General features: G+C 34.1%; 3 protein-coding genes across 12 annotated transcripts; all 3 read left to right on the top strand.

The window, feature by feature from the left end:
- Positions 1–1,672: 1,672 nt before the first annotated feature.
- Positions 1,673–25,848, top strand: LOC108862046 (probable sodium/metabolite cotransporter BASS4, chloroplastic). 10 transcript variants are annotated; one of them, XM_018636068.2, is made up of 14 exons: positions 21,419–21,713; positions 21,813–21,918; positions 22,038–22,145; positions 22,224–22,291; positions 22,551–22,629; positions 23,718–23,776; positions 23,864–23,932; positions 24,136–24,249; positions 24,395–24,416; positions 24,611–24,678; positions 24,964–25,049; positions 25,193–25,319; positions 25,404–25,505; positions 25,599–25,848. In XM_018636068.2, the coding sequence occupies exons 1-14, from the start codon at positions 21,552–21,554 to the stop codon at positions 25,674–25,676; spliced, it is 1,248 nt and encodes a 415-aa protein (XP_018491570.1). In that variant the 5' UTR covers positions 21,419–21,551; the 3' UTR covers positions 25,677–25,848. The 10 variants fall into 10 exon arrangements, 1 of the variants encoding a protein (XP_018491570.1); XR_008946417.1 differs by lacking the exons at positions 21,419–21,713; positions 21,813–21,918; positions 22,038–22,145; ... (9 more) ...; positions 25,404–25,505; positions 25,599–25,848 and adding exons at positions 1,673–1,939; positions 2,035–2,128; positions 2,203–2,331; ... (7 more) ...; positions 4,604–4,729; positions 4,868–5,103; XR_008946416.1 differs by lacking the exons at positions 21,419–21,713; positions 21,813–21,918; positions 22,038–22,145; ... (7 more) ...; positions 24,964–25,049; positions 25,193–25,319 and adding exons at positions 1,675–2,128; positions 2,237–2,331; positions 2,434–2,528; ... (5 more) ...; positions 4,425–4,510; positions 4,604–4,729 and having other exon boundaries at positions 25,599–25,636.
- On the top strand, positions 5,595–8,042 carry LOC130512816 (F-box/LRR-repeat protein At4g14096-like). The gene is made up of 6 exons (XM_057011181.1): positions 5,595–5,749; positions 5,916–5,972; positions 6,071–6,110; positions 6,214–7,181; positions 7,308–7,454; positions 7,528–8,042. The coding sequence occupies exons 2-6, from the start codon at positions 5,952–5,954 to the stop codon at positions 7,837–7,839; spliced, it is 1,488 nt and encodes a 495-aa protein (XP_056867161.1). The 5' UTR covers positions 5,595–5,749; positions 5,916–5,951; the 3' UTR covers positions 7,840–8,042.
- LOC130512818 (putative F-box protein At2g02030) lies at positions 18,012–19,333 on the top strand. The gene is made up of 2 exons (XM_057011183.1): positions 18,012–18,475; positions 18,574–19,333. The coding sequence occupies exons 1-2, from the start codon at positions 18,031–18,033 to the stop codon at positions 19,251–19,253; spliced, it is 1,125 nt and encodes a 374-aa protein (XP_056867163.1). The 5' UTR covers positions 18,012–18,030; the 3' UTR covers positions 19,254–19,333.
- Positions 25,849–25,946: the final 98 nt, after the last annotated feature.

The raw sequence follows: 25,946 nt of genomic DNA, 5'->3' as shown, positions 1-25,946 counted from the left end.
TATCTTTTTTTTACATCTTATGTTTTATGTATATATGAATATTTTAATTTATTTTACATGACAAAAGATATTTTATCAAAATAAAAAATTGAAGATAAAAATTAATATTTAGTTAATTATTAATTATTTCAAAAACACGAGAATAATTTTATCCTAAGTATATATCTCTTTAATAATTTTAAATATTAAACATTTTTATAAATCTCATGCGAAAACAAAAGAACGAAATGAAAATAAATTCCAAAATCAATATTTATATCTAGCAATAACCAAAATGAAAAAGAGACACAAAAAGACAAAAATATTGAAGATATATAGGATTGACACATGAACATATAATTTTCATAATCATAACTAAATTTTAGATTTCTAAATCATGATATAAAACTGAGTTGACATAGTTTCATTGTAATCAAATAGTAAGTCTGAGATTCTTCGGCCTAAATGTTAGGTGTTTATGTGATTATAGATTTTTGGATCTAATATTTTAAAAAATAAGATCAGCTCAGTCAATAACAAATTATGAAATTAACAAAAAAGTAAAAAAATTGTTTAAGAGCCAAAATATTAATTTGATCAAGAATATAAATTTTATTTTTCCATACAATATTTCGTAAATAGTTTTCATAAAATTTTCACCATGCGCAAGACATATGTCTTATCCTAGTATCATATAAAAGGAAACACGAATGTTTTTTGTGTTACTATCAATAATATAATGCGCAAGGCCCGCATGTACGGATCATCTAGATTTATATGTATAAGTTATATATAAAATTGTATGTTTCAACATAAAATTATTTTTAAGTTTATGTTTAAACATAAAATTATAATATTTTGTGTTTTCTTTTAAAAAAAATAAGATTATGTGTGTCTTGATACTAATACTTTATATTATATTATTAAAATAAGATTTTTTAAAATAAAAATGATATTGTGTTTACTTTTAATAATTTTTTATTTTATTATTGTAAAAAAATCAAAAATCAGAAACCAAAATCCAAAATTATCACCATTCATAAAATAAAACTGAGCTGACATAGTTTCATTGTAATCAAATAGTAAATCTCAGATTCTTCGGTCTAAATGTTAGGTGCTTATGCGATTATTGATTTTTTGACCTAAAATATTTTTAAAAATGAGATGAGCTCAATCAATAAACAAATTATATAATTAACAAAAAAAGTAAAAAGAAAAATGTTTAAGGGATCAAGAATATAAATTTTATTTTTCCATACAATATTTCGTAAATAATTTTCATAAAAATTTCACCATGCGCAAGGCATATGTCTTATCCTAGTATCATATAAAAGGAAACACAAATATTTTTTTGTGTTACTATCAACCTATAAACCAAAAGAAAAATTAAGAAAATATAAATTTGGTCAACACCAAAAAAAAGGAACTAAGAAAATATAATTTTTATCGACACAGGTTTTACGAGTTCAAAGGAAATTACATCTAATTATATTATATAAATATATATATTTTTGTTTATCTATAAAGAAAAAAAATTAGGGATTTTAAATGGATCCTCCGGACAATGTCCCACTTGGATCTTGTCCGAAGCAATGAATCGTTCATTTCCATTACAAAAGAGAGTGTAACTAGAGGCCGGTTTAGTAATGTTGTCATTTATCAATTTCGGTTTAGCTATTTGTAGCGCTGGTTAAGTTGGTTTATCATCTCAGAACAGTTAGAGGAATTAATACAACCTTATCTTCTTGATCAAGTCTTCGCCCTATCACCACCACCGTCATTGTTTATCATCCCTGAATCTCAGTCAGATCTTCGAGGTGATCCTTCTTAGTTAGTGACCGACCACCTTCTAGTATTTGATAGGTAGTATGCTGGCTTCAACGCAAAACCCATTCTCCTGCTTCGCCGAACCATTGTATCCGAGAAGCCGCTCCGTACTATTTCACCCGCTTCCAACAAGGTTCTCCATCACTGCCCATTCGAAAAGATGTAAACTTTAGTTTAAATTTTTTTTTTTTTTTGGACTCGTTGAATGCCTTTTGTTTTGCTCCATAGGTAGGTCGTAATGGAGGCTTCTCAGCTTCTGCTAAAAGATATCATTTTGGGAAAGAGTTGCTGAGTTTTGCTTCAGATAATTTCTTGCCTCTAGGTAAATGCACTCTCTCTCTGCTTAAGCATTCTTAAGAAGATTTATTTTAATTTGCTTGTTGATGTTTTAATTAGATGTTTGTTGCAATGTTGGTTAATTGTCTTACAGCTCTTGTTACTGATTTGCAAACCCAACTCTTGGATGTCTTGCCGACAAATACTCTCTTTCAACGTTCAGCACAGGTGGAATATTTATAACATCAGGTGATTCTATCAGTCTCTATATGTATGTATAATTTCTTTGTTTTTATGTTGATGTAGCTGATGAATATCCACTGTGTGTTCTTTCTCTGTCTTGTGGAGCAGGAAGGGTTGGCTTTACATACTGAAGCTATTGGTGCTGCTGTGAAAGGGTGGCCTCTTGGTATCTTCGGGCTAGTATGATCTTGCTTCCTGTTTAGGTTTCATACCCTCTCTGAATGGTTCATCTTTTCTCTAGTTTTAGATTTTCTCTGCTATATTCTGCTTATTGGCCCCAACGTAGTTTTTTTCTTCAGTCATTGTGTTTATGAAAGAATGTTTGATCTTTTGGTATTGATTTTCCTCTCTTTTTTTTTTTTTTTTTAACATTATGTTAGTTATATATACTGCTAATTAATCTCAAACAATTTCTCTCTTGTTTTTCTTGTCAGACCTACTATTTTGTTGCTCACTCCATCCTTATCAAGGCTAGTTATGCTAGTCCAACTCCAACCTCAACAACTTGTTACAGGTTACTCTGTCTCCCCCTCTCTCCAACTTAGAATGAAGTAGAAACTCGAAAAGATCATGGTCTTTCCTGATTTTATACTTCTTTGTATTGACCTACATTGGTTTACTCTTAAGTAAATCTACAGTTTGAGTTAACTAGCCATTGTAGAACTGAATTTAGTTTCTGAGACATATATAAGTGTGATGATACTAGTTGACTAAAGAGCTAAATCTCATTTCCTTTGTGATTTTGTATCCACATTGATGTCTTGTTTAAATCTTGATGGGTTCCTTAACCATATTGTTCAATTAATTCTGTTTAAGAGTGACGGGCAAGAAAAAGCAACTGGAATAGTTAGTGCCCTATAGTCTTTTTCTCTTGATACTCTTATTCTTCAGTTGATCTATCTTAACCAATGCTCAGTACAGATATGAGGACTCTAAAACTTAACTATGTCATCATACCTATTTACAGGGCTAAGTATATTTTGCTGTATGCCAACCACCTTATCAAGCGGTGCTGGGCCTCACTCACGTACTCAACCACCTTACCAATGCATCCAATTTGTCAGGCATTTTAAGTGTAAGTACATACTATTTGATCATTGCTGAATCAAGGATATTTCTAGTCAGATGCTTATAGTTCTATTTAAGAATTTGCTAAGCCGTTGTATCATATAATGTCTTTGAATTTGAGAACGAGTATTATGATTTTCAGTCACTGATGCTAACATGGTTGACTTGACCCAATTTTATCAGAGGGTATCAAGATACATAGCCGGAGGAGTACGTAGGGGTTTCGTTTCCTACTGACCAACTATTCAGAAGTCTTATAGTTTACTCTGTCACTTAATCCCTTTAATCATTTGCAAGGTGAGACGATTTTTCTGTGTATCTTAGCCCTTGTTCTTGCAGTGATATGCCATTTCAGATTTTACTATATGGGTGCAGTCTCGAAAGCTTAATATCCAGTGGCGGTAAAAGCTATATTATCACTTAAAAAGTGGGGCTTTGACATATTTTTGTGTGTTTATCAATCTGTGTTATAGGTTATTCGGGAATCATTCCAATTCCAAGCAGAGCCTCATTTGTGATCTCTTCCCTTTCTGGTGAAACTATATAAACTCTGTGGTTAGTCATCTGGAATATTTTTTTAATAATGATACTCCACTGAAAACAGTTCTGGAGGAGCCACCTTAGCGTGACAATGAATCAAATCTATTGTTGTAATCTTGGTGTGATACAGGTATTGCAAACTTCGTTGACAATAACCGTAAAAAGTGAATGAACGCAATCTGCCTCAGTTTGGTAAGATTTCTAAAACTCTATTGTAGCAGTGAATCATCTTTATGTTGACACTTTATTTCCCTCAAGTTAAAACTTTCTCCATACCTCTATGATATATATTATAGCTTGAGAGTAAATGATTCCATGGATTTTTTTTTTTTTTTTTATGTGCCTAATGCCATTTCAAAGCTTGTTAGAAATCATATGATCAGAGCTTAGATTAAAAAAGATAAAATGGCCTGACATTGTTATTGCATCTACCTGCCTTCTTTAGGGAGGAACTTGATAGTATGCTTATCTCATGATATACCTATTCTTAGGTGCCATGGATCCAAGTTAGCAGGTCAAGATCACTGCTACTATCCGTTGAGCCTAAGGCTTTTCTTGCAGCCATTGGCATTGGAATGTATGCATTAATTCCTCTTTTAAGTAACATGAATGGTTTTTATTCAATAAGGTGTAAAAGATGAGTGTTCTCTACTTATATGTCTTTCTACAGATTGCTGCTGCATCCCATCTCTCTTTACTAGCATTCAATGCTCTATCAATCCGCATCCTCTCAGGTGATTATGATAGTAAGAACTCCAAGGGAATTGGCACAGCAGTCTTACTCGTTGCAAGCCAGGTACTACTAGTACTAATAAAGTTTTTGCCTTTAACCACCGAGCTCTGGTGTTTTGCTTTCGTGCCTATAGAAAACATTACCTGTAAATGGTCCCTGTCCCTTATGATAACCTCTATGTTCATTTACTCTTATTGTTAGAATACGTATTTGCAATGTGTATTGATTAAATACACTAGTCAACGAATGGATCAGGAAGAGTAATGCGTCTTCCACTGAATGTAAAGACAGCTTAAGAAAGAGAGGAGATAGAAACCAGTGTTGTGGAGTAAGGTTTGGTCATATTGTTCTGCAGATTCATTTGTTTAAATTTTCTGAAAAAATGTTGTAAAAAAATATTGTATTGATTAACTAAAAACCGTTTGTGATTTGATTAACTACGTGCACCCCAACGATACAAGCAAGGTTTTGTTGTCTCTATGACTTGGGTTTGAGTCTCATCTAGGGTGTTTAATTAGTCGTTGGTCTTTTAATTTTTCTTGTCTTTGTTCATTTAATCCCTCCCTCGCATGTTTTGGGTTTAATAATTGTTTAGTTTAGTGTCTGAGTTTTCTATCTAGGGTGTTTAATTAGTCGTTGGTCTTCTATTTTTTTTCTATATGTGGAGGCTTAATGATCCCGAACCGGAACAGACCTTTTGTGGTTAATCCCGTCAGTTTGGAACTAATAAAACAAAACGAAAAAAAAAAGAAGGGATTAATTACGACCATCTCATGCGTAGTAAGCAATCATAATTAGAAAGGTAATAATAATCTTAATTAACAAGCAGTCAGCAAACGAAAGTTAATACCAAACCGACCGGTTTGATTCATCAATTATAACTTGTAGAAATGATTTATCGCGCATAAATACCAAACCGACCGGTTAAGTCCTTTCCGATACATAAAACAACGTCGATTCAGGTGCTGTCACTAGAAAACCCTAGTTCCATTTGTTGTCTCGAATCGGAAACTTTCGACGTCTTCTTCACAGAGATTCTCGTCAGGCATTCTCCGTTCGTTCGTTCGTTCGCTCTCCGTTGAGGTAATCATCCATTTTCGTCTTCATCTCTGTTCGAGTTTGGTGTAGAGCGATTCGATTCGAGTGTCTTCTCTTTCGTGTGTTACGAGTACTGTATTGAGTCGTTTGAATCTGAACTTCTATGATCGATTTGTATGTAATCATAGTTCCTCTGGATATCGTGTCTCAGGTTTAAGCTCTCCTGCTTAAGACGAAGACGAAGAAGATGTCTCGTTTTTTCCCTCAGGTTTCCTTCTCGTTAATTTCTCTACACATGAAACTCTCTCTCTCTCTTGTTCGCTTCAGTTTCTCAATGGATTTCCTTGTTTTTGTGCTCGTTCACAGGAAGATCTCCAGCAGGTTCAGAGCACCAACATCAACAACCGTAGGTTTTTGATTTCTCTTTTTTTTTTTTTTTTTTTTTTTTTGTGTTCGTATGTTTTGTTGTGTTTAACTCATTTCCCTGTGTTTTTTTTCTTCTTCTACAGGAACCATGGTTGATATCATCAGTACTTTGCCTTCTGAGATGCGGCAACTCCTCCTGTCTTTCCTTCCTACTCGTCACGCTGCTCTGACTTCTTCCTTGTCCAAAGCTTGGCGTGATGAGTTCTGCCTGACGACAAATCTCAAGCTCGAGCTTTACGATGATACAGCTGACATTAATCAGTTCGTCAGTTTCGTCAACAGGATCTTGGATGTTCGTGGAGGAGTACCAAATCGTCCTTCTCTGCAGAAGTTTCTTCTCACCCTTAATAGGGCTATTTTTGCAGACGAAGCACAAGCAGGCACCCTTCTGTTCCAATCTGCCAATAGGTGGATCAGCTTCGCCTTGGACAGCCGTGTCACCACTCTCACTCTCGGCTTCTACGAGTTTCCGGATGATGGGTATGTCGGACTCCCTCATAGAATCTTCACTGCAAACTTTCTGGTGAACTTGAGGATCAGCACTTCCGACCATGTTTGTCTCTTTGATTCCCACGTGCCTGTTCTTCTTCCAAGCCTCAAGAGTCTCAGGCTAGACATGGTGGGTCTCGGAGCGGAAGGCCAAGGCTTCCACAACCTCTTGCGTGGCTGTCCGGTTATTGAAGAACTAGAGATGAAGGACTTGGCCTGGTTTACCTGGCCTTCCTCCTCTGTCTCTAGTAAAACTCTCAAGACACTTAGCATCTGTTGGGACATCTATGGAGCCGAAGACGAGCGACCGCGCCGTCCAGCAAGTGTGTTTTTTGCAACACCAAACCTGGAGTATCTGGACTACAACGATGACATAGCTGGTGGCTACGGAGCTCTGGATTTTACTTCGCTTGTCGAAGCAGAAGTCCGTCTTCACTTGAGAGTTGAGCAAGATGAAGACGAAGATGAACTGGAAAACGCAGTAGAAGATGCGGATGCTTCAGGCTTCATGTCCGCAATATGCAACGTCAAGAAGCTCTTCTTGCACGCAGACACACTTCAGGTGAGAAAAAAAAAAAAGCAGACTTGATTTTTTTTTAATGTTTTTTGTTTCCATGTCTTCGAGTCAATAAGCGATTCTGTTTTACATACCAACTTCTTACATGTTTCTGATTTTTGTGTGTTTAAGGTCCTCGCTTTCGCCTGCCCCGCGATTCCGCCATTCCCCAACCTAACCGAGCTGACCATTGAAAGCCACCAGGATCAGCTATCAGATTGGGATGCACTGCCAGTTCTGCTCAACAACTGCCCGCAGCTTCACACCCTTGTTTTCATGGTAACAAACTCAAGCTTTTACTTTTATCAAAAGGCAAAAAAGCAGATTAACATAAATCCATTTTTGATTTCAGGGACTCACTCATCAAGCTAAAAACACATGTGGAAACGTGTGTAGGTGCGAGGGTGGCGAGGTTCCACAACATTCTTGCTTAGAAGCTTCTCCGGCGAGGGTTTTGAAGATTCACGACTTCGGCCAAGCTACTGCAGAGATGGACCGCTTTCTCGTCATGGTGAGACACTTCTTGGTGACCATGCCTCACCTTGAGAGGTTTACTGTTTACTGTGATGGGAGTACTGAGACTCGCGCGAACCTATCAAGAAGAATCCGAGGGATTCAAATGAGGGCTTCACCCATGTGCAGGATCGAAGTGATAGGTAGATAAATATCCTTCTCTTATATCTATCCTGATGTGGAAACTCAAAACCCTTTCTGTCTTATGTTAAACTCTAAAACTCTGTTCTGGTGTCTGTTGTTTGTGTTCTGATGTCTGTTGTTTCTGTTTGTGGTGATGTGGAAACTCAAAGTCTGTTGTTGATGTGAAACTCAAATGCTCTTTCTGTGTTTTGTTTACGACTTGTTCGTGCATTTTTATGTGTCTTTTATTTTTTTTTATTTTTTTCCTTGCCACTTACGGATCAAAACAATTAGCCAACATCTTGAAGACCTTAATTAATTTTCTTATATTAGTTAAGTAGCATCTCTGGCAATTTGGATAGAAAGCTCAGTGAACTGTTAAATAATTGTTTACCGAGGAAGTAGTTTATGCTTATGCGATCGAAAGTATTGTCACTAATCATATTATAAACGGATTAAGAGAGAGTATAAGGACTGGAACCTTGCGGTTTAGGACGGCGATTGATAAGTGGTAAGCAGAAACGTTACAACGGAGTGTTCAACAGCTCATGAGCTAAGCTAACAAACGTTTCTCTAACTAATATTAAGAGACTTGCTCACGATTTCTTGGAAAAGAAGAAAAGATGCTTAAGATGAACGTGCATGCAGAAAGCAACAAAAATAATAAGAGTCAAGTAATGGATCGCGTGATTAATAACATGCAACTAAATTTGAGAGGTTCAAATGTAAACGTGATTACATTTTTACCATATTAATCTACAAAGTTGGGAAACGTCCTGTCAAATTAAGAAATTGGATAATATCACCATTCTATCGTACAAGGATTAGATTTGATCATACATGTCTATTACTTGTAACCGAATTAAAAAAAAAAAATCAAATGTCGAGGTCATGCATAGATCAGTTATTAATTATTAATAATTAATAATTAATAATTGATATATATATATATATATATATTAAATAAACATACAAATCATTGTATTGGTTATATGTCAAAATCTCGAGTTTGATTATTAATTTTGTTTAGTTTTTAATTGGGATTTACAAAACTGAACTTATCTATATATATGATACTTTTAAGTTGGTTTGAATAATTGAAAATATATATAAATAGTCAAATATAAATATTGAAAATAGTTAAAGTATACTCAAAACACCAAAAATACTTAAAATAATTTTTGATTCTCTATTTAAATATTTAAATGAAACCAATTTATATGTTAAGTTTATGTATTATGATATATGTTATTCAAATTTATATGTAATTTATTATTTTGTTTATATATTTTGAAATTTACGGTATATAATAAATTTTAAAAATAATTTAAATGGGTTATCCGAACCCGAACGAACCCGCAATGATTTGAATCGAGTACGAACCAAAATTTAGAAATATCTGAATGGGACTGAAATCTTTGACCCCAGAAATCCGAAACCCAGCGAGACCGGAACCAAATACGAATGGGGTACCCGAAAGCCCACTCTTAATTCACAATCTATTTGCTTCATTTAAAAACAGAACAAACATATAACTAATAGTATTTTATACGTAATATCATATAAATAATCACATATATTATATTTTAAATATTTAATGTAAAATATAAAAAATCATAATTTAAGTTGGTATATGAAATTTGAATTTTATTGTATTTTATATATATATATATATATATATTGAAAACATTTTTTAATAATGGTTATTGGAAAATATTTTAGTAAACATAAAATTTAAAATATGTATATTTTGAATCCGTTTTTGATATAAATCAATTTTAAAATATTATTTTGATTTAAAATATATATATATATATAAAGTTTATATTTTGTTTATGATTATTTTAGACCAATGATATATTTGATAATTAGATTAGCTCATATTAATATTCAGATTAAAATTATGCTTCGTAAAATTTTATATTAAAAAAGCAAATACATTATTTAGACAGAACCATTAAAAATAGTGCTTGCAAGTTACGAAAAAAACATACAAAAAAAGAACACAGATTTTTGCAAATTTTATTAAGCATAACTTATTATAAACAGCTGGCCCATTTTGTTATCATTAAAAATTTGGTAGTTACTAAATATTGTGGAATTTAAACATGAATCAAAGGCCATGTAATTTTTTTTTCATAAATTTGGGTTAAGCTGCGATTTGGAAAAAAGAGTAGGATTGGAAAATTAAGAAAACATTTGGTTAGTTGCGATTTACGCGCAAAATCAAACCAAATTTATATTGATATCCTAATTTAATATTCATTCTTTTTTATTATATCATTTAAAAAATATACGTTTTTAAAGATAAGCATTATGTGTGTTTGGAAGTTTTTAATGACTGTGTTAGTTAATTGATATCTTTTATTGATATGACAACTGCGTAAAAAAATTTACAAAAAAAAATCTTAATGTTGTTTTGTTATTGAAAAGAATATTTAGTTATGATATTTATTTTTTAAAAAATCATAATTGTCATTGCATAGACGTAGAAATGGTTTTTGGAATGGTCTTGAGTTTTTGATGGAAAATGCATAATTAGTTTCTATTTTTTCATCATATTAAACCTAATGATATTTTTATTATACTAACTTAAATAACTAAGTATTTAAAAGAAATCATAAATTGGCTAAACCATAAAAACCGGTAAACCATACATTGGTTAGTATCAAAACGGTACGCATAACATGATGTTATGAAATGGTCGATGTAAGAATACATTATCTCATCTAATTTTTTTTTTTGTAAATTTACGATCAATTGTCTTGTCTGGGTTAGGTAATTTTTAAGCCAATTGGTCATAGGTTTCTTTGTTTTTGAATAATAGAAATTGTGTTACGATCTGGGCCATCTCTGTATAAGCCCAAAAGATATTATATTATTCTTAACCAAATTTAGGAATAATTGGGCAAGCAAACGGTTTGTCTCAATAGCAAAATTATTAGACGCAAAATTATGGGTTAGTTATTAACTTATTATTGCATTAAACGTTGTGTTTTAGTATGAGTGGCATGTGGATGTAAATATTGAGGAAAATTCAGGGTTAAAATATATTTGTACTTCAGTTTTAATAAATTAGATGGTTTTTGGAATGGTCTTGAGTTTTTGATGGAAAATGCATAATTAGTTTCTATTTTTTCATCATATTAAACCTAATGATATTTTTATTATACTAACTTAAATAACTAAGTATTTAAAAGAAATCATAAATTGGCTAAACCATAAAAACCGGTAAACCATACATTGGTTAGTATCAAAACGGTACGCATAACATAATGTTATGAAATGGTCGATGTAAGAATACATTATCTCATCTAATTTTTTTTTTTTGTAAATTTACGATCAATTGTCTTGTCTGGGTTAGGTAATTTTTAAGCCAATTGGTCATAGGTTTCTTTGTTTTTGAATAATAGAAATTGTGTTACGATCTGGGCCATCTATGTATAAGCCCAAAAGATATTATATTATTCTTAACCAAATTCAGGAATAATTGGGCAAGCAAACGGTTTATCTCAATAGCAAAATTATTAGACGCAAAATTATGGGTTAGTTATTAACTTATTATTGCATTAAACGTTGTGTTTTAGTATGAGTGGCATGTGGATGTAAATATTGAGGAAAATTCAGGGTTAAAATATATTTGTACTTCAGTTTTAATAAATTAGATGGTTTTTGGAATGGTCTTGAGTTTTTGATGGAAAATGCATAATTAGTTTCTATTTTTTCATCATATTAAACCTAATGTTATTTTTATTATACTAACTTAAATAACTAAGTATTTAAAAGAAATCATAAATTGGCTAAACCATAAAAACCGGTAAACCATACATTGGTTAGTATCAAAACGGTACGCATAACATGATGTTATGAAATGGTCGATGTAAGAATACATTATCTCATCTAATTTTTTTTTTTTTGTAAATTTACGATCAATTGTCTTGTCTGGGTTAGGTAATTTTTAAGCCAATTGGTCATAGGTTTCTTTGTTTTTGAATAATAGAAATTGTGTTACGATCTGGGCCATCTATGTATAAGCCCAAAAGATATTATATTATTCTTAACCAAATTCAGGAATAATTGGGCAAGCAAACGGTTTGTCTCAATAGCAAAATTATTAGACGCAAAATTATGGGTTAGTTATTAACTTATTATTGCATTAAACGTTGTGTTTTAGTATGAGTGGCATGTGGATGTAAATATTGAGGAAAATTCAGGGTTAAAATATATTTGTACTTCAGTTTTAATAAATTAGATGGTTTTTGGAATGGTCTTGAGTTTTTGATGGAAAATGCATAATTAGTTTCTATTTTTTCATCATATTAAACCTAATGATATTTTTATTATACTAACTTAAATAACTAAGTATTTAAAAGAAATCATAAATTGGCTAAACCATAAAAACCGGTAAACCATACATTGGTTAGTATCAAAACGGTACGCATAACATAATGTTATGAAATGGTCGATGTAAGAATACATTATCTCATCTAATTTTTTTTTTTTGTAAATTTACGATCAATTGTCTTGTCTGGGTTAGGTAATTTTTAAGCCAATTGGTCATAGGTTTCTTTGTTTTTGAATAATAGAAATTGTGTTACGATCTGGGCCATCTATGTATAAGCCCAAAAGATATTATATTATTCTTAACCAAATTCAGGAATAATTGGGCAAGCAAACGGTTTGTCTCAATAGCAAAATTATTAGACGCAAAATTATGGGTTAGTTATTAACTTATTATTGCATTAAACGTTGTGTTTTAGTATGAGTGGCATGTGGATGTAAATATTGAGGAAAATTCAGGGTTAAAATATATTTGTACTTCAGTTTTAATAAATTAGATGGTTTTTGGAATGGTCTTGAGTTTTTGATGGAAAATGCATAATTAGTTTCTTATTTTTTCATCATATTAAACCTAATGTTATTTTTATTATACTAACTTAAATAACTAAGTATTTAAAAGAAATCATAAATTGGCTAAACCATAAAAACCGGTAAACCATACATTGGTTAGTATCAAAACGGTACGCATAACATGATGTTATGAAATGGTCGATGTAAGAATACATTATCCCATCTAATTTTTTTTTTTTGTAAATTTACGATCAATTGTCTTGTGTGGGTTAGGTAATTTTTAAGCCAATTGGTCATAGGTTTCTTTGTTTTTGAATAATAGAAATTGTGTTACGATCTGGGCCATCTATGTATAAGCCCAAAAGATATTATATTATTCTTAACCAAATTCAGGAATAATTGGGCAAGCAAACGGTTTGTCTCAATAGCAAAATTATTAGACGCAAAATTATGGGTTAGTTATTAACTTATCTATCTTATTAAAACAGGAACATTACAACTTCTTCTAGGTAGATTTTTAAAAATGGACCTCATATATTTAAATTAAATGTCTCATTCTTTATATATAATATGTACCATGGTCTAACTTTGCATTGATGTATTTCCTTAAATACAGTTCTTATTTTTGTCCATATTCCATATATGATTTTTACATTTATTACATGTCGATTTAAATAAGATATATACTAAGAATACTAAAAGTATTAATCGTTTTATAATTGTCCTATACAATTCATTTTAAATTGATCAGTATATTTTCATTGGCCATATTAATTTTATTAGTACGAATAACATTAGGTAGATAAGTCATAGACACATACATAATGATATGACTATTCTTATAACTACGTTGGGCCTAATCTACTTTCTAAAACAAATAGCACATAGCTTCATATATTGTATAGAATATATTAATATTGTATAGTATTATACTTATACAATAATACTAAAAACAGACCAAACTGAAATATAATATATATCGAAAATGCTTTGAACCATTACACACAAAATATATTAGACCTCAGAGATAAAATTCACTTTGAAATTACGTAATAATTATTTTAAAAAATTAAATTTCGTAATGTACAAAAAACATAAGTTTTATATAAAATTTTGTGTTACAATAAAAAGACACAACTCGCGCTTACAAAGTGTTATTTTTACATACGAAATACAGTTTTGATATTGTTCTTTAAACACAAAATTTGAATTATACAAACTCGATACTACATAAAACTAAACAATATAGAATACATTTTAAAAATAAAACCCGTGCGGGTGTGCATATGTTTATATAATATATAAATATATTATGTTACACATATTTTCATATAAATAATACCCCAATGTAAGTTTTGTATGATAAATGTTGAAAATACAAAATATATAGCACTATATATTTTAAATAATATAGAAAAAATCTACTTTACGTTATCATAAATTTTAAAAAACAAATTTACTAATTAAACACATTGCTTATTTAAACACATTAGTACACATTGTTATTTATCAAAATTTTATATTAATACACATTGCGATCACGTATAACATTTAGTAAAAACAAAGATAAAAAAAAAAATTGACTCCCGCTCGGTCGAGCGGGTCATGATCTAGTTATTGACTTATTATTGCATTAAACATTGTGTTTTAGTATGAGTGGCATGTGGATGTAAATATTGAGGAAAATTCAGGGTTAAAATATATTTGTACTTCAGTTTTAATAAATTAGATAAAACTAACATAGATCCAGACCAGATCTTAACTAATGGTATTTTTTTACTGGTATTAGATGACTCTAGCTTTCTACTTTTACATTTGGTTGAGTGTTGTGTTCTGGAAACGTGTCTGAAGTTTTAATCATCATTTATCAAACCATTTACTGGATGTTGTGTGAAAAGCAGGGAACATGTTTACATGTTGGCCTAGATAGTTAAGTTTTTATTTCTTTGGGCTACCACGATGACTGCTTCTAAGCATCATGGTCTACATGAAACGTTTATTCAAGCATATGTAAAATCATAACTAATTTAGTGGAATATAACCTTCAATATACAATAATTCCATCTGGTTATCAATCAACACGAGAAAGAAAAACGCATAAGTAGCTCAAAATGTTTATGTTCTCATACAATGTATCTTTCACATATTCATTTTTCTATATTTAATATAATCTATTCAAATTTTAATACGTCTTTTAATTTATTTTTATTTTAATACGTCTTTACAAAATATTAGACATGTAATGCTTACTAGAATAAACATTAAAACCTCCTCACGTAGTGAGCAATTCTCAAGAAATTTGTTTCAGATTTCTCAGTTGCCTTCTCATAAACATCAAACCTCATATATCAAGTAATCACCTGAAGTTTGAACAATAGAACATCCGTTTGATGTCAAAAAAAAATACTCGCTTAACTCGAACCATCATCTCACAGTTTTCTTTTTTTTATGTCTACAAAGTATTTCATGGGTATGATCTTCTACACTCAACAAGCAGACATACCATTACGTGCATTGCTATTAACTTAAAAAAAATAACAAAATGCTCAATTGCTAGGTGTAGTATTAAGCTGAAGGCTTTTTAGATTTTTTGATGTTTGTTTCATAGAAATGCTATTTTTAAAGTTATAATGCCGGCATGCTTCGTATGTTTTTTTTTGCTTCTCTAAATAAAACAACAAACCCTTCGGATAGATATGTATGAGTCTTATTCACTTTATCTACATATATTCAAAATTCTTCCCCTCCAAACTTTTTTCTAGATAGTGAACTTACATAAAAAATGTATTGTATATATTTCTTTAGGTCAAAGGAGATATTCAACAAAACATTAATAAATGGATAACAAGATCTCAATTTACTTCCCAAAGCTCAAACTTTGTAGGTTTTTTAGGACAAATTTATCAAATGATATTATATATGTATATAAGTTTAAAGGGAAAATATATAACCACATTTAACTAAATATATAACTTAGCTCCCCCATTTTACACATACCAGGTCAAAGTTATGGACTACGTTTCAGTTCTAAACATTAAACGCTCACTGTCTCGCACATCGTGGAAGAGGGTGAAAGTCTTCCCCCTCCCTTACTTTGTTGTGATGTAAGTTTATAACTACATTTAATTCTACTCTTTAGTGCTAGAAAATATTAATATGTGTTTGTTTTAGTAGGAAGGCAACTATGGTCCTGGAGATGATATGTTTGTGTTGGTGGTGATGAGAATGAGAAGACCAACTCTTGAAACAACTTCAATTGGTCTCATCACCAATAACTCTCAGGACACATCATTTTCCAAGTTCACCAAGAAGGTACGCATCACATAGGTTAGGAGGATGCAATATGTGGCCACATTAGTATCTATTTGAATAAAGCTTACGCATCATTGTCGGAGTTTTATCTACTCTGCTATGTTTTCTTTAAAGAATCTTATAGATTATGTTAAGTTTTAACTAATGGTACATTACTCCCAAGTAACTGCGTATAGTGTTAGCAATAGCAGCGCGGCTCCGTTGAGGTCAGTGAGGAAGTTTTGGCTGCGGAGGTTCAGGCCGATGCTCAAAGGCAAGGAATGGAGATTTGTGGTCTTGTCTTTGTAAATAGTGTGCAGAAATGCTTGAACTTTTGGTTTGTAGTAAGACTGGGATGTACTTGTTTGGTGGGGAAGGATGAGTGAAAGCAGTGAGAAGACCATAGGATGAACATTTTTTTAATGTTTCGACTCTTGGGGATGCGATAGCGTGATGTGAGTTACTATAACTAACCATCATGTACATTTATAAAATGATATAGACATTGTCTCTCTTCATTTCTTTTTTCAATTCAGATTTAATATATCCTGTAGATTTTGACATTTGAATATGGATATCTGTATAGCACCTTTACCAAGAAATTATTTCAGAATGTATAAATAATGTATCGATAACACTATTGTTGATGATGTTTCTGGTGACTACAAGTACTTCCTCGTAACTTTACTTGGTTCCACGATCCGATTTCTGTTTTATAATTTTGGCTTTGCTCCTAATATTTTTCAATTTATCAATAAAACCACTTCAACTAAACCAAAAATCATCCAAATCCACAATTTTTACACTTTTTGAGTATTATAAAACCTTTAGTTGTCAATAACCATGGGCTTGCGCGGAGCTCCACCCCTTGTTTTTCATAAATAAAAGGCCACATCTCTTTATTCAACAGAACAAGAGAACAAGCATCGATTCTTATATACTTTTTCATATATTTCATCTTCCTTTTAGCTTTGATCAAGTTTCAAGCAACGGATTCACGAAGCTATATTGTTGAGAGTTATGATATTCTCTAGTCCACTATTCGATATCCACATTTTGAACCAGTGTTTTGCGATGATATACCAATATGCATGAACATATGTATACATCATACATGAGGTTTGCAGTATATATATATATATTTTAAATAAAATTACAAGAAAATCATTAAATTCGATAACCAGTTGATTATTTTAACACATATTAGAGCAACCCCATTGGTAAATCTCTCAATTTGGGATTCTCACACAAATAAAATCAATATGTTAATGTTATTGAATTTTTGAATTTATGTTTAAATGTTTTGGGGAAGTTCAGCTATTTAAAAACAAACATGTGGCATGTGAGTTTCTAGTGAATAAAAACATGTTTAAGAAACGATGATGCATTTTTCCATTGGAGTTGCTCTTATATACTGATGATAAATAATATTGCGTACGTGCGTGAATACTGTAGGGCATGTGCAGAAATGTTAACTTAGTAAAGTTATATGGGGATGATGAGCTAAGCGAACGAACGCTTCGCTAAGTCTGTGAGCATGATTATGATGAGAAGGTGGTGGAATCACCAACAAAAGAAGAAGAAGAAGAAGGCTACTTAGAAAAAGATTGCTTGGCCGGGAAGAAAAGATGCTCGAGATGAACGTGCATGTAGAAAAGCAACAAAAATAATAGAGTCAACTAATCGATGAGTTATATTTTAACTCATTTATTTTATAAATGAATCAAGCAATCGATCACGTGAATTACAACATGTAACTAAATTTGAGAAGAAGATCAGTTGGTTCATGTGGCTTTAAGGTTTGATGTTAAATTTGTGTTAAGCAAAAAAAAAAAACTAAATTTGATAAATTCAAATATTCAACCGTACACGTTCATTAGTATTTTAACCATAATAGCTCATTTATAAAGTTATGAGTCAAGCCCACCTAGTTACTAACTAACTAGTTTGGGTAATTAGTGGGGTGATTCGTGTAAAACTCAGCCCATGTGGATATGAATTAGTTTAACCTAAATATAAGTAGAGTTGCGATAGAAAGAAACGTAACCCTAACTAAAGGTAGGTGGTCTAGCTAGCGATGGAGGGGAAGAGAAAAAGAGGCGTAAACATTCCACGTGATATAGTAGAAGAAATTCTGGTGAAGGTACCTGTGAAGTCTCTGGTGAGATTCAAAGTAGTGTCGAAAGAATGGAGAAGAAGCATAGAATCAACGTGTTTCATAGAGAAACACATAAGGTATCAGAAATCTCTAGGAGGAGCGACGGTTCTTTCAACAGGAAAAAAAAGACGAAATAGTCTCGTTCTAGAAAAGCTGTTGATCACGCCTTGCAGTGGAAGCATACAGACTTGTCAATATCTACCCATCCAACCTTTTCGACCTACTTATGATTTCAAAGTCTCAGAGCCTTGCGACGGTTTGTTTTGTATCTATACCAAAACCAACGATCGTAAGTTTAACCTTGTCAATCCTGCTACTAATAGCCGCCGCATACTCCCTGAGGCCACCTCTACCCTCGATGAAGGTACTTAAATATTAACTCAATCTCTATACTTATATTATTCAAAAACCCTTTTATATAAGTTCTTTTTTTGTTTATATAAATTTGGTTTGCTTTTGTAGTTTATGGTACGAGCTATTCTTTGCTAGGGATCGGAAGAGAGAATGTTGTGATTCCAAAGCATAAGCTACTATGGTTTTTCCAGTGTAATGACAAATTGGTGAATGAATTTACTAGGTGCAAGGTTTTGTCTCTTGACTCTAATAGTTGGAGATACGTAGATCCACCCAACTGTCGAATTTACTGTGACCAACCTATAATTCACTTGGATGGAGTGCTCTATTGCTTCAGCTTCAACCGCGAAGAGATGGGTTACGGCCAACCGTGCATCTGTAAACTACTAGCTTTTGATCTTCACACAGAGATGTTTCATAGTTTTTCTACTCAGGATTTGGAGTCTAGAGACTGCCGTGAATTAAGCATGTGTATTCTTAATCATCGTCCATGCATCTTCAAGAAACGTCTTGGTAATAACGACCTTCTCTTCAAAATTTGGGGTCTAGACATAAACAAGAGTTCATGGGAAGTTATGTATTCCATAGAATTTTCGTGTTTTCCGCCAGAATTCTACAATAGGTTCATCATTCCGGTGGCAACAATCAACGATCATGTTATCCTCTCAAACTCTCGTCGTGACATATGGGTATTCTACGGTTCCAAAACCCATATTTTTCCTTACAAATTTACTGCTAGTAAATACCATATGTCTTTTTTTGAGACACTGGTCTCTGTTTACCAATAAGTTTGGTTATTTGTATGTCTTGAATGTTTTAATAGACAAGTATTTTTTTATAAACAGTTGATGAGTTATTACTTAATCAAGTTACTGCCTAGTGGATTTGACTTTGTCCGAGGTACACCATGCTTTATCAATCTATACATATACCAACATATCCTCCACAACATGCATAACCCTTGTGCTATCTGGCAGCCATGTTGACCCTTCTATCTCTCAGAATATGTTCACTGCTCGTTTTAGTGTTCAGACAAGAAGTAGCCTCCGCATACAAGATCATTGGTCACGTGGACACAAAAAGAGAGCTGATAAATCACTCTATATTAATATTTTTTTTTATTGAATAAATATATATATATATATATTGATTTCAACCCGATGAAACGGGAATTTAGGATCCGGTTACAAGCCCAATTCGAACAAAAGCTCTTAAGTCAATGTATTACAAGCTATCTTCGTCCACCCACTAAACCTAGCACATTCCGATAGCTCGCTTTTAAAATTCTCAAGACCCGTTTGCCGTTCTCGACCATTGACGTTGCTTATGGGACTGTGAGGTTCTCCTCATTGCTTCGGATGCCAGGAACTCCCATACCGTCTTTAGCGTAGCTAGCTCTCGGGGATCTCCTTGGAACTCATAATTTTCACTACCATTTAACACAGGCGCAATAGAAGAAGGAATAAGAGTCATACCAAGTGAAAACCGCTCCAATCCATGTGCAACTTTCTAAGACGCTAAGCCACCTGGAACAAGGAGCCGGAAGGGCCCACAAGACCAAGTAGAAACTACAAAACGGGCTCGAGACAGCCTCAACCAAGTGAAGCTGAAAACACTCCAAGACCTGCAAAGCTAAGAGAACGACATCACCACGAACACAACTATGCCCACAGTGTCGAGAAATGCCGCAACCACCGATCAAACCACCAAGGGAGGAGAAACTCTGCTGACAAAACAAAGACACACAAACCACTCGTTGATCGTCTCATCCGAGAACCGGACAGAGATAAGCTTAAGCTGTCAATAACTGATCATGTGGCAAAGAGCAAGCTATGAACGAAACACGCAAGAGTGAAACAATCGGGAGCAAGTCGACACAACTCGCCGATTGTCGGCAACACAAGGACGGGAAGAAGAACGGAGATTGAGAGGAAGGCCACAACATCACCTTGAAGACGCCATAGACGATGTCTCCAACACTGCTCCGGAACAGCACCTCACGAAAGAACACCCGAGTCCCGACACACGCCGGCAACAAAAGGCTACAAACGCCTTCGAGAAATAGGTCTCCAAAGCTCTCAAGGAGGAAGAGGTCAGAACCGACTCAAATCTAGACGCCTAGGAGAGAGCACAGATCCGCCTCCACACTCCCGTTACCAGCAGGAAACCACCGGCAAGCCCTTCCGTTCTGCTTCCACGCGCTGCTGTCTCTCCAAAGGGTTAAAGGTACCCTTCACAATAAAATCCGACTAATCGAACCATGGCAGCACCAACTCCGCGCCACCGCTCCATAAACCAGCAACCGCATTCGAACCAGAGCTTCTCACGTGCGAAGACGAAACTGGCGAAGCCCTAGCCACAAAACGACGGGCAAGGCGGAGAGAGTAGAAGCCATGGCTGAGTAGCAAAGGAAAAAGAGAGAAAAGGGAGAAGGAGACGGCTCCCGGTGTCGGTCACGGCCTCTCACGCGCCGCCGACGAACCGGAGCCACACGGATTCAATTTCGCGTTCAGGAGAAGATAGAAGAGAGAGAATGTGGACGTAAAATTTCTCTATATTAATATTTGAGACTGTCAATTCCAAAAGGTTAGCTTTTGATTATGTACGACGCAGACAACCTCTCAATTTTCCCAAGGTTAACTTTCGTTAAGCACTTAGCAGCTTCGGCATAGGTGTTAGCAGCATCATGTTTGCTCTTCGATTGCAGAAGAACAACAATGTAATCATAAAAAGCAAAATGCTAGCTTAATACATTCATGTTTGTTGGCAAAATAACTATAAAGCGTTTCGAGCTTGAACCCCTGAAAAAAAACTCATATATCAAACAAACACATTACCAGGATACACTGTTGGAGTACAGAACTCGGTCGGGTGCTGTTATTTCTCGATTAATACGAGTATAAGTTATTTATAATCTCTTAGCTCATGCTAACACAATTTATATTACGGCGGTGACATTATTTTATGGTTTGATAACTCTGTATTTAGAATGCAGAACAAAGCAGCCACACTTTGGAAAATAAAAATCTTATCTTTTTTTTTTTGGGCTCAGTTTTGATTCTAACTCAACAACTCCCACTCTTCCCATGGCCAGTATGCTGGCTTCAACACGAAACCCATTTTCCTGGTTCCGCGAACCACCGTATCCAGGAAGCCGCACCCTCGTATTCCGCCGCTACCTAGAGCCCTACGCCAGACGAACACCTACCGTTCCCAGATTCATTCGATCGTGCCAACCTTCCGACAAGGTCTCTCTATCACTGCCCCCTTTTGACAAGATCTATACTTTAGTTAAAAAATGTGGAAATGAACTTGTTTAGAGACCAAATTGTTTTTTTGTTCTATAGGTAGGTGGTGGTGATGGAGGAGGAGGGGGCATTTCAGCTTCTGCTAAAAGATATCATTTTGGGAAAGAGTTGCTGAGTTTTGCTTCAGATAATTTCTTGCCTCTAGGTAAATGATGCACTCTCTCTGCTTAACCATTCTTTACAAGATTTATTGTTTTTTTTTTTTGCCTTACTTGTTGATGTTTCATTTAGATGTATTGTGCAATGTTGGTTAACTGTTTGCAGCTCTTGTTACTGGTGTGGGATTGGGGTTTGCAAACCCAACTCTTGGATGTCTTGCTGACAAATATTCTCTTTCAAAGTTCAGCACATGCGGGATCTTTATTATATCAGGTGTGATTCTCTATCAATTCTGTTATGTACAAAGTTCTTTGTTTTCCCCTGTTGATGTAGCTCTGTGTTGTGGAACAGGATTGACTTTACGTACTGAAGCGATTGGTGCTGCTGTGAAAGGATGGCCTCTTGGTATCTTCGGGCTGGTATGAGCTTTGATTCCTGTTTAGATTTCATACTTTCTCTTAATGGTTCTTCTTTTCTCTAGTTTAGATCTCCTCTGCTAATAAGACAATGTGATTGAGTAGAAACCCGTTATTTCCCCCCAATGTACTTTAGTTTCCTTCAGTCTTTGTGTTTATGACTTGCAGAATGTTTGATCTTTTTGGTAGTGGTTTTACTTTTCAGCTTATGTTTGTCCTACTGCATAAGTAAGCCCAAACAATCTCTTGCTTTTCTTTTCAGGCCTCTATTTTGTTGCTCACTCCATCCTTCTCAAGGCTAGTTATGCTAGTCCAACTCCAGCCCCAGGAACTTGTTACAGGTTACCCTGTCTCTCTCTTCAACATAGAATGAAGTAAAATATTCGAAAGATCATGCTCTTTCCTGGTTTTATACTGCTTTAGATTGACTTGCATTGTATCTGGTTTGATAACTAGCCACCAGTTTTACATGTATAACTATTTTAATTTCTGAGAAATACCAGAGTGATACTGGTTGACCCTTGGTTTTAAAAAGCGAACGCCTCCCTCGCCATGGCGCGTGGCGAAGTGTAGCGGTGTGTAAACTGCATTAACACCTAAAGGCCAGGCGAGGCACACATGGCGCTCGCTATTAAGCGCTTTACTATTATTTATAAGTCGTTAGAAGCGACGCATCACTGATTCTTCTCAAACCAACTTGGTTTGTACATATTTTGATACTAACCCAACTTAGTTTACTACGTAAGCTCTGCTGTCTAATATAATCTATAAACAAACCTAATCCAGTCTTCTGTATTATAGTTATACAACTCCTAAGTTCTTCATCAGCTTTTTCCTTTTACTGTTAAATCTCTGTTCTCGTATACTATATCTTCTTATGAATCAAAACTCTGGATCGAAAATTTTAGAGTTTTAGGTTTTCTAGTTCTGTTATTTTAGATTTTAGTACTTTTGGATTGGTGTTTTAGCTTTAAGCTTTTAAGGTATCAATGGAATTGATGTTTTGGTTTCTCTCTACTGTGTTCATAAATTGGTTAACATAGCTTCAAAGTTAGAAATATATATAATTACGGTTGTGCATGTGTGTTACACATGGCGATCGACTTGCCTCGCCATGGCGCTTGGCGAGAGTCGAGCACCTCATCGCCATTGTTCGCAACACGCTATTTAAAACCCAGGGTTGACCAAACTAAAGAGCTAAATCTCATTTCCTTTGCGATTTTGTATCCAACAGCATCCACATTGATGTCTTGTTGAGTTCCTTGAATATAAATTCAATTTCTATTTAAGAGTGACAGGCAGGAAAAATATAATAGTGCCCTATAGTCTTTTCTCTTGATAACTTTATTCTTCTGTTAATCACTTAATTGACGCTCAATAGAGATTTGAGGACTCTAAAGCTTAACAATGTCATCATACCTATTTACAGGGCTAGGTATATTTTGCTGTATGCCAACCACCTTATCAAGTGGTGTTGCCCTCACACACGTACTCAGTTTGATATATATTTACCAAATCAATATTTTGTGCATAATTGTTTTCTTGCTCCACTGACTTACCACGTTTCCAATTCAGCTTGCTGGGGGAAATTCTGCTCTTGCTCTGGCTGTGACTGTGGCATCCAACTTGTTAGGCATTTTAACTGTAAGTACATATTGTCTGTTCCCCCTTTGAAACTAGGAGTTGATCATGATGAATCAAGGATAGTTCTAGTCAGATTGCTTCCTGTTCTATTTAAGGATTGTTAAGCACTTGTTTCAAAATAGCACAAGGTCTTGTATTTAAGAACCGAGTACTACGATTTCAGTCACTGGTGCTAACATGGTTGGCTTGATCCATTTTATCAGATTCCGTTTTGGGTATCAAGATATATAGCCGGAGGAGTAGGGGTTTCGTTTCCCACTGACCAACTATTCAAAAGTCTTATAGTTACTCTCTTAGTCCCTTTGATCATTGGCAAGGTGAGTCCTACCTTTTTTGTTCTTTGTTACTATATGGTGCAATTGTGAAAGCTTAATATTCAGTGGCGGTTGTTGCCAAAAGCTATTTTATCACTTAAGAGTGGGGCTTTGACATGTATTTGTGTGTTTATCTGTGTTATTATAGGTTATTCGGGAATCATTCAAAGGTGAGCCGCATTTGTTATCTTTTCCCTTTCTGGTGAAACTAATTGAATATTTAAACTCTATGGTTAGTCATCTCGAATATTTTTAAATAATGGTACACAACACAAGTGATGATAATGATGACATAACTCCATTGGAAACAGTACTTGAGGAGCCAGCCACCTTAGCGTGACAATGAAACTCTTGTTGATTACAGGTTTCGCCAACTTTGTTGACAATAACCGCACACTATTTTCGAGAATGAACGCAATCTGCCTTAGTTTGGTAAGATTTCTAAAATCCTTTGTAGCAGGAATCTTATTGTTGAGTCTTTATTCGCTTAAAGTTAAAACTTTCTCCTTACCTCTACGATATTTACTATAGCTTGAGAGTAAACAATTCCATGAAATTTATAATGCCTAATGCCATTCCAAAGCTTGAATCAAATAGTAGAAAGTCATATGGTTATGATTAAACATTAGTATATGGACCACTTCCTCTCAGGCTACTTCAAATTGTCTGACTTTGTTATTGCATTATCTTATGCTTATTCTCATGAAACCGTTCTAGGTGCCATGGATCCAAGTTAGCAGATCAAGATCACTGTTACTATCCGTTGAGCCTAAAGTTTTTCTTGCCGCCATTGGCATTGGAATGTATGCTTTCTTCTCTAGCATGAATGGTTTTAATAGTAACATGTAAAAAAAGATGGGGAGTGTTCTCTAGTTGTGTGGTTGTTAAAAAACATGTGGCTGGTTTGCTAGAAATTGACAGAAGAACCTTTATGTCTTTTCTACAGATTGCTGCATCTTTCTCTACTAGCATTCAATGCTCTTTCAATCCGCATCCTCTCAGGCCTTTCAGGTGATTATAACAGTAAAAACTCCAAAGGAAATGGCACAGCTGTTTTGCTCGTCGCAAGCCAGGTACTGATAAAAGTTTTTGCCTTTTAGCACCGATCTAATTTGAAAGTCATGGCTCGGTGTTTTTTTCTGTTTCCGTGCCTATAGAAAACGTTACCGGTAATGGTGGCGGTGGTGGAGCAGTTGCGTGGTGCGTTTGGTGAACCAGGGCTTTTGGTTCTTCCTTGCGTAGCTGCACACTTAAACCAGGTTATAAAAGTTGTATTTGTCCCTGTCCATTTATGATAAACTTCTATGTGCATATTACTCTTGCTGTTTAACATGCATTTCTGCAATGTGTAGATCATGATTGATTCAATTCTTGTCAACGTATGGCTCCGGAAGAGTAATGCATCTTCCACTGATGTAAAGACAGCTTAAGAGAGAGAAGCCATGAAACCCATGTCTGTGGAGAAGGTTTTGTGCTAGTTGATCATTGATGGAGTTTTGTTTCAGACCGAGTCCTATTGTTTGCAGAGATTCATTTGTATAAATTTTCTGAAACGTTGTATAAATATTGTATCTGACTAATTAAACCGTCTGTGATTAAAAATGTTAATTGTACAAAGCAATCCACAATTTACATAGATAATCTAACAAGCAGTAACGTACAAAATTAAATACCAAACCGACCGGTTTGAGATATCAATT

This window comes from Raphanus sativus, chromosome 5 (assembly GCF_000801105.2).
Source record: "Raphanus sativus cultivar WK10039 chromosome 5, ASM80110v3, whole genome shotgun sequence".
Lineage (NCBI taxonomy): Eukaryota > Viridiplantae > Streptophyta > Magnoliopsida > Brassicales > Brassicaceae > Raphanus > Raphanus sativus.
Note: the sequence above shows the minus strand (reverse complement) of the source record. Positions and strands in the feature narration are given on the sequence as shown.

What these genes read in the sequence shown, in the direction of transcription:
- LOC130512816 (XM_057011181.1), top strand. Translation starts at nt 5,952, where the DNA reads ATGTCTCGTTTTTTCCCTCAG. An exon ending in GAGCACCAACATCAACAACC is followed by an intron (nt 6,111 to 6,213) that starts GTAGGTTTTTGA and finishes CTTCTTCTACAG; the next exon opens with GAACCATGGTTGATATCATC. An exon ending in TTCACACCCTTGTTTTCATG is followed by an intron (nt 7,455 to 7,527) that starts GTAACAAACTCA and finishes TTTTGATTTCAG; the next exon opens with GGACTCACTCATCAAGCTAA.
- LOC130512818 (XM_057011183.1), top strand. Translation starts at nt 18,031, where the DNA reads ATGGAGGGGAAGAGAAAAAGAGGCGTAAACATTCCACGTGATATAGTA. An exon ending in CACCTCTACCCTCGATGAAG is followed by an intron (nt 18,476 to 18,573) that starts GTACTTAAATAT and finishes TTGCTTTTGTAG; the next exon opens with TTTATGGTACGAGCTATTCT.
- LOC108862046 (XM_018636068.2), top strand. Translation starts at nt 21,552, where the DNA reads ATGGCCAGTATGCTGGCTTCAACACGAAACCCATTTTCCTGGTTCCGC. An exon ending in TATTCGGGAATCATTCAAAG is followed by an intron (nt 24,417 to 24,610) that starts GTGAGCCGCATT and finishes TGTTGATTACAG; the next exon opens with GTTTCGCCAACTTTGTTGAC. An exon ending in TAGCTGCACACTTAAACCAG is followed by an intron (nt 25,506 to 25,598) that starts GTTATAAAAGTT and finishes TGCAATGTGTAG; the next exon opens with ATCATGATTGATTCAATTCT.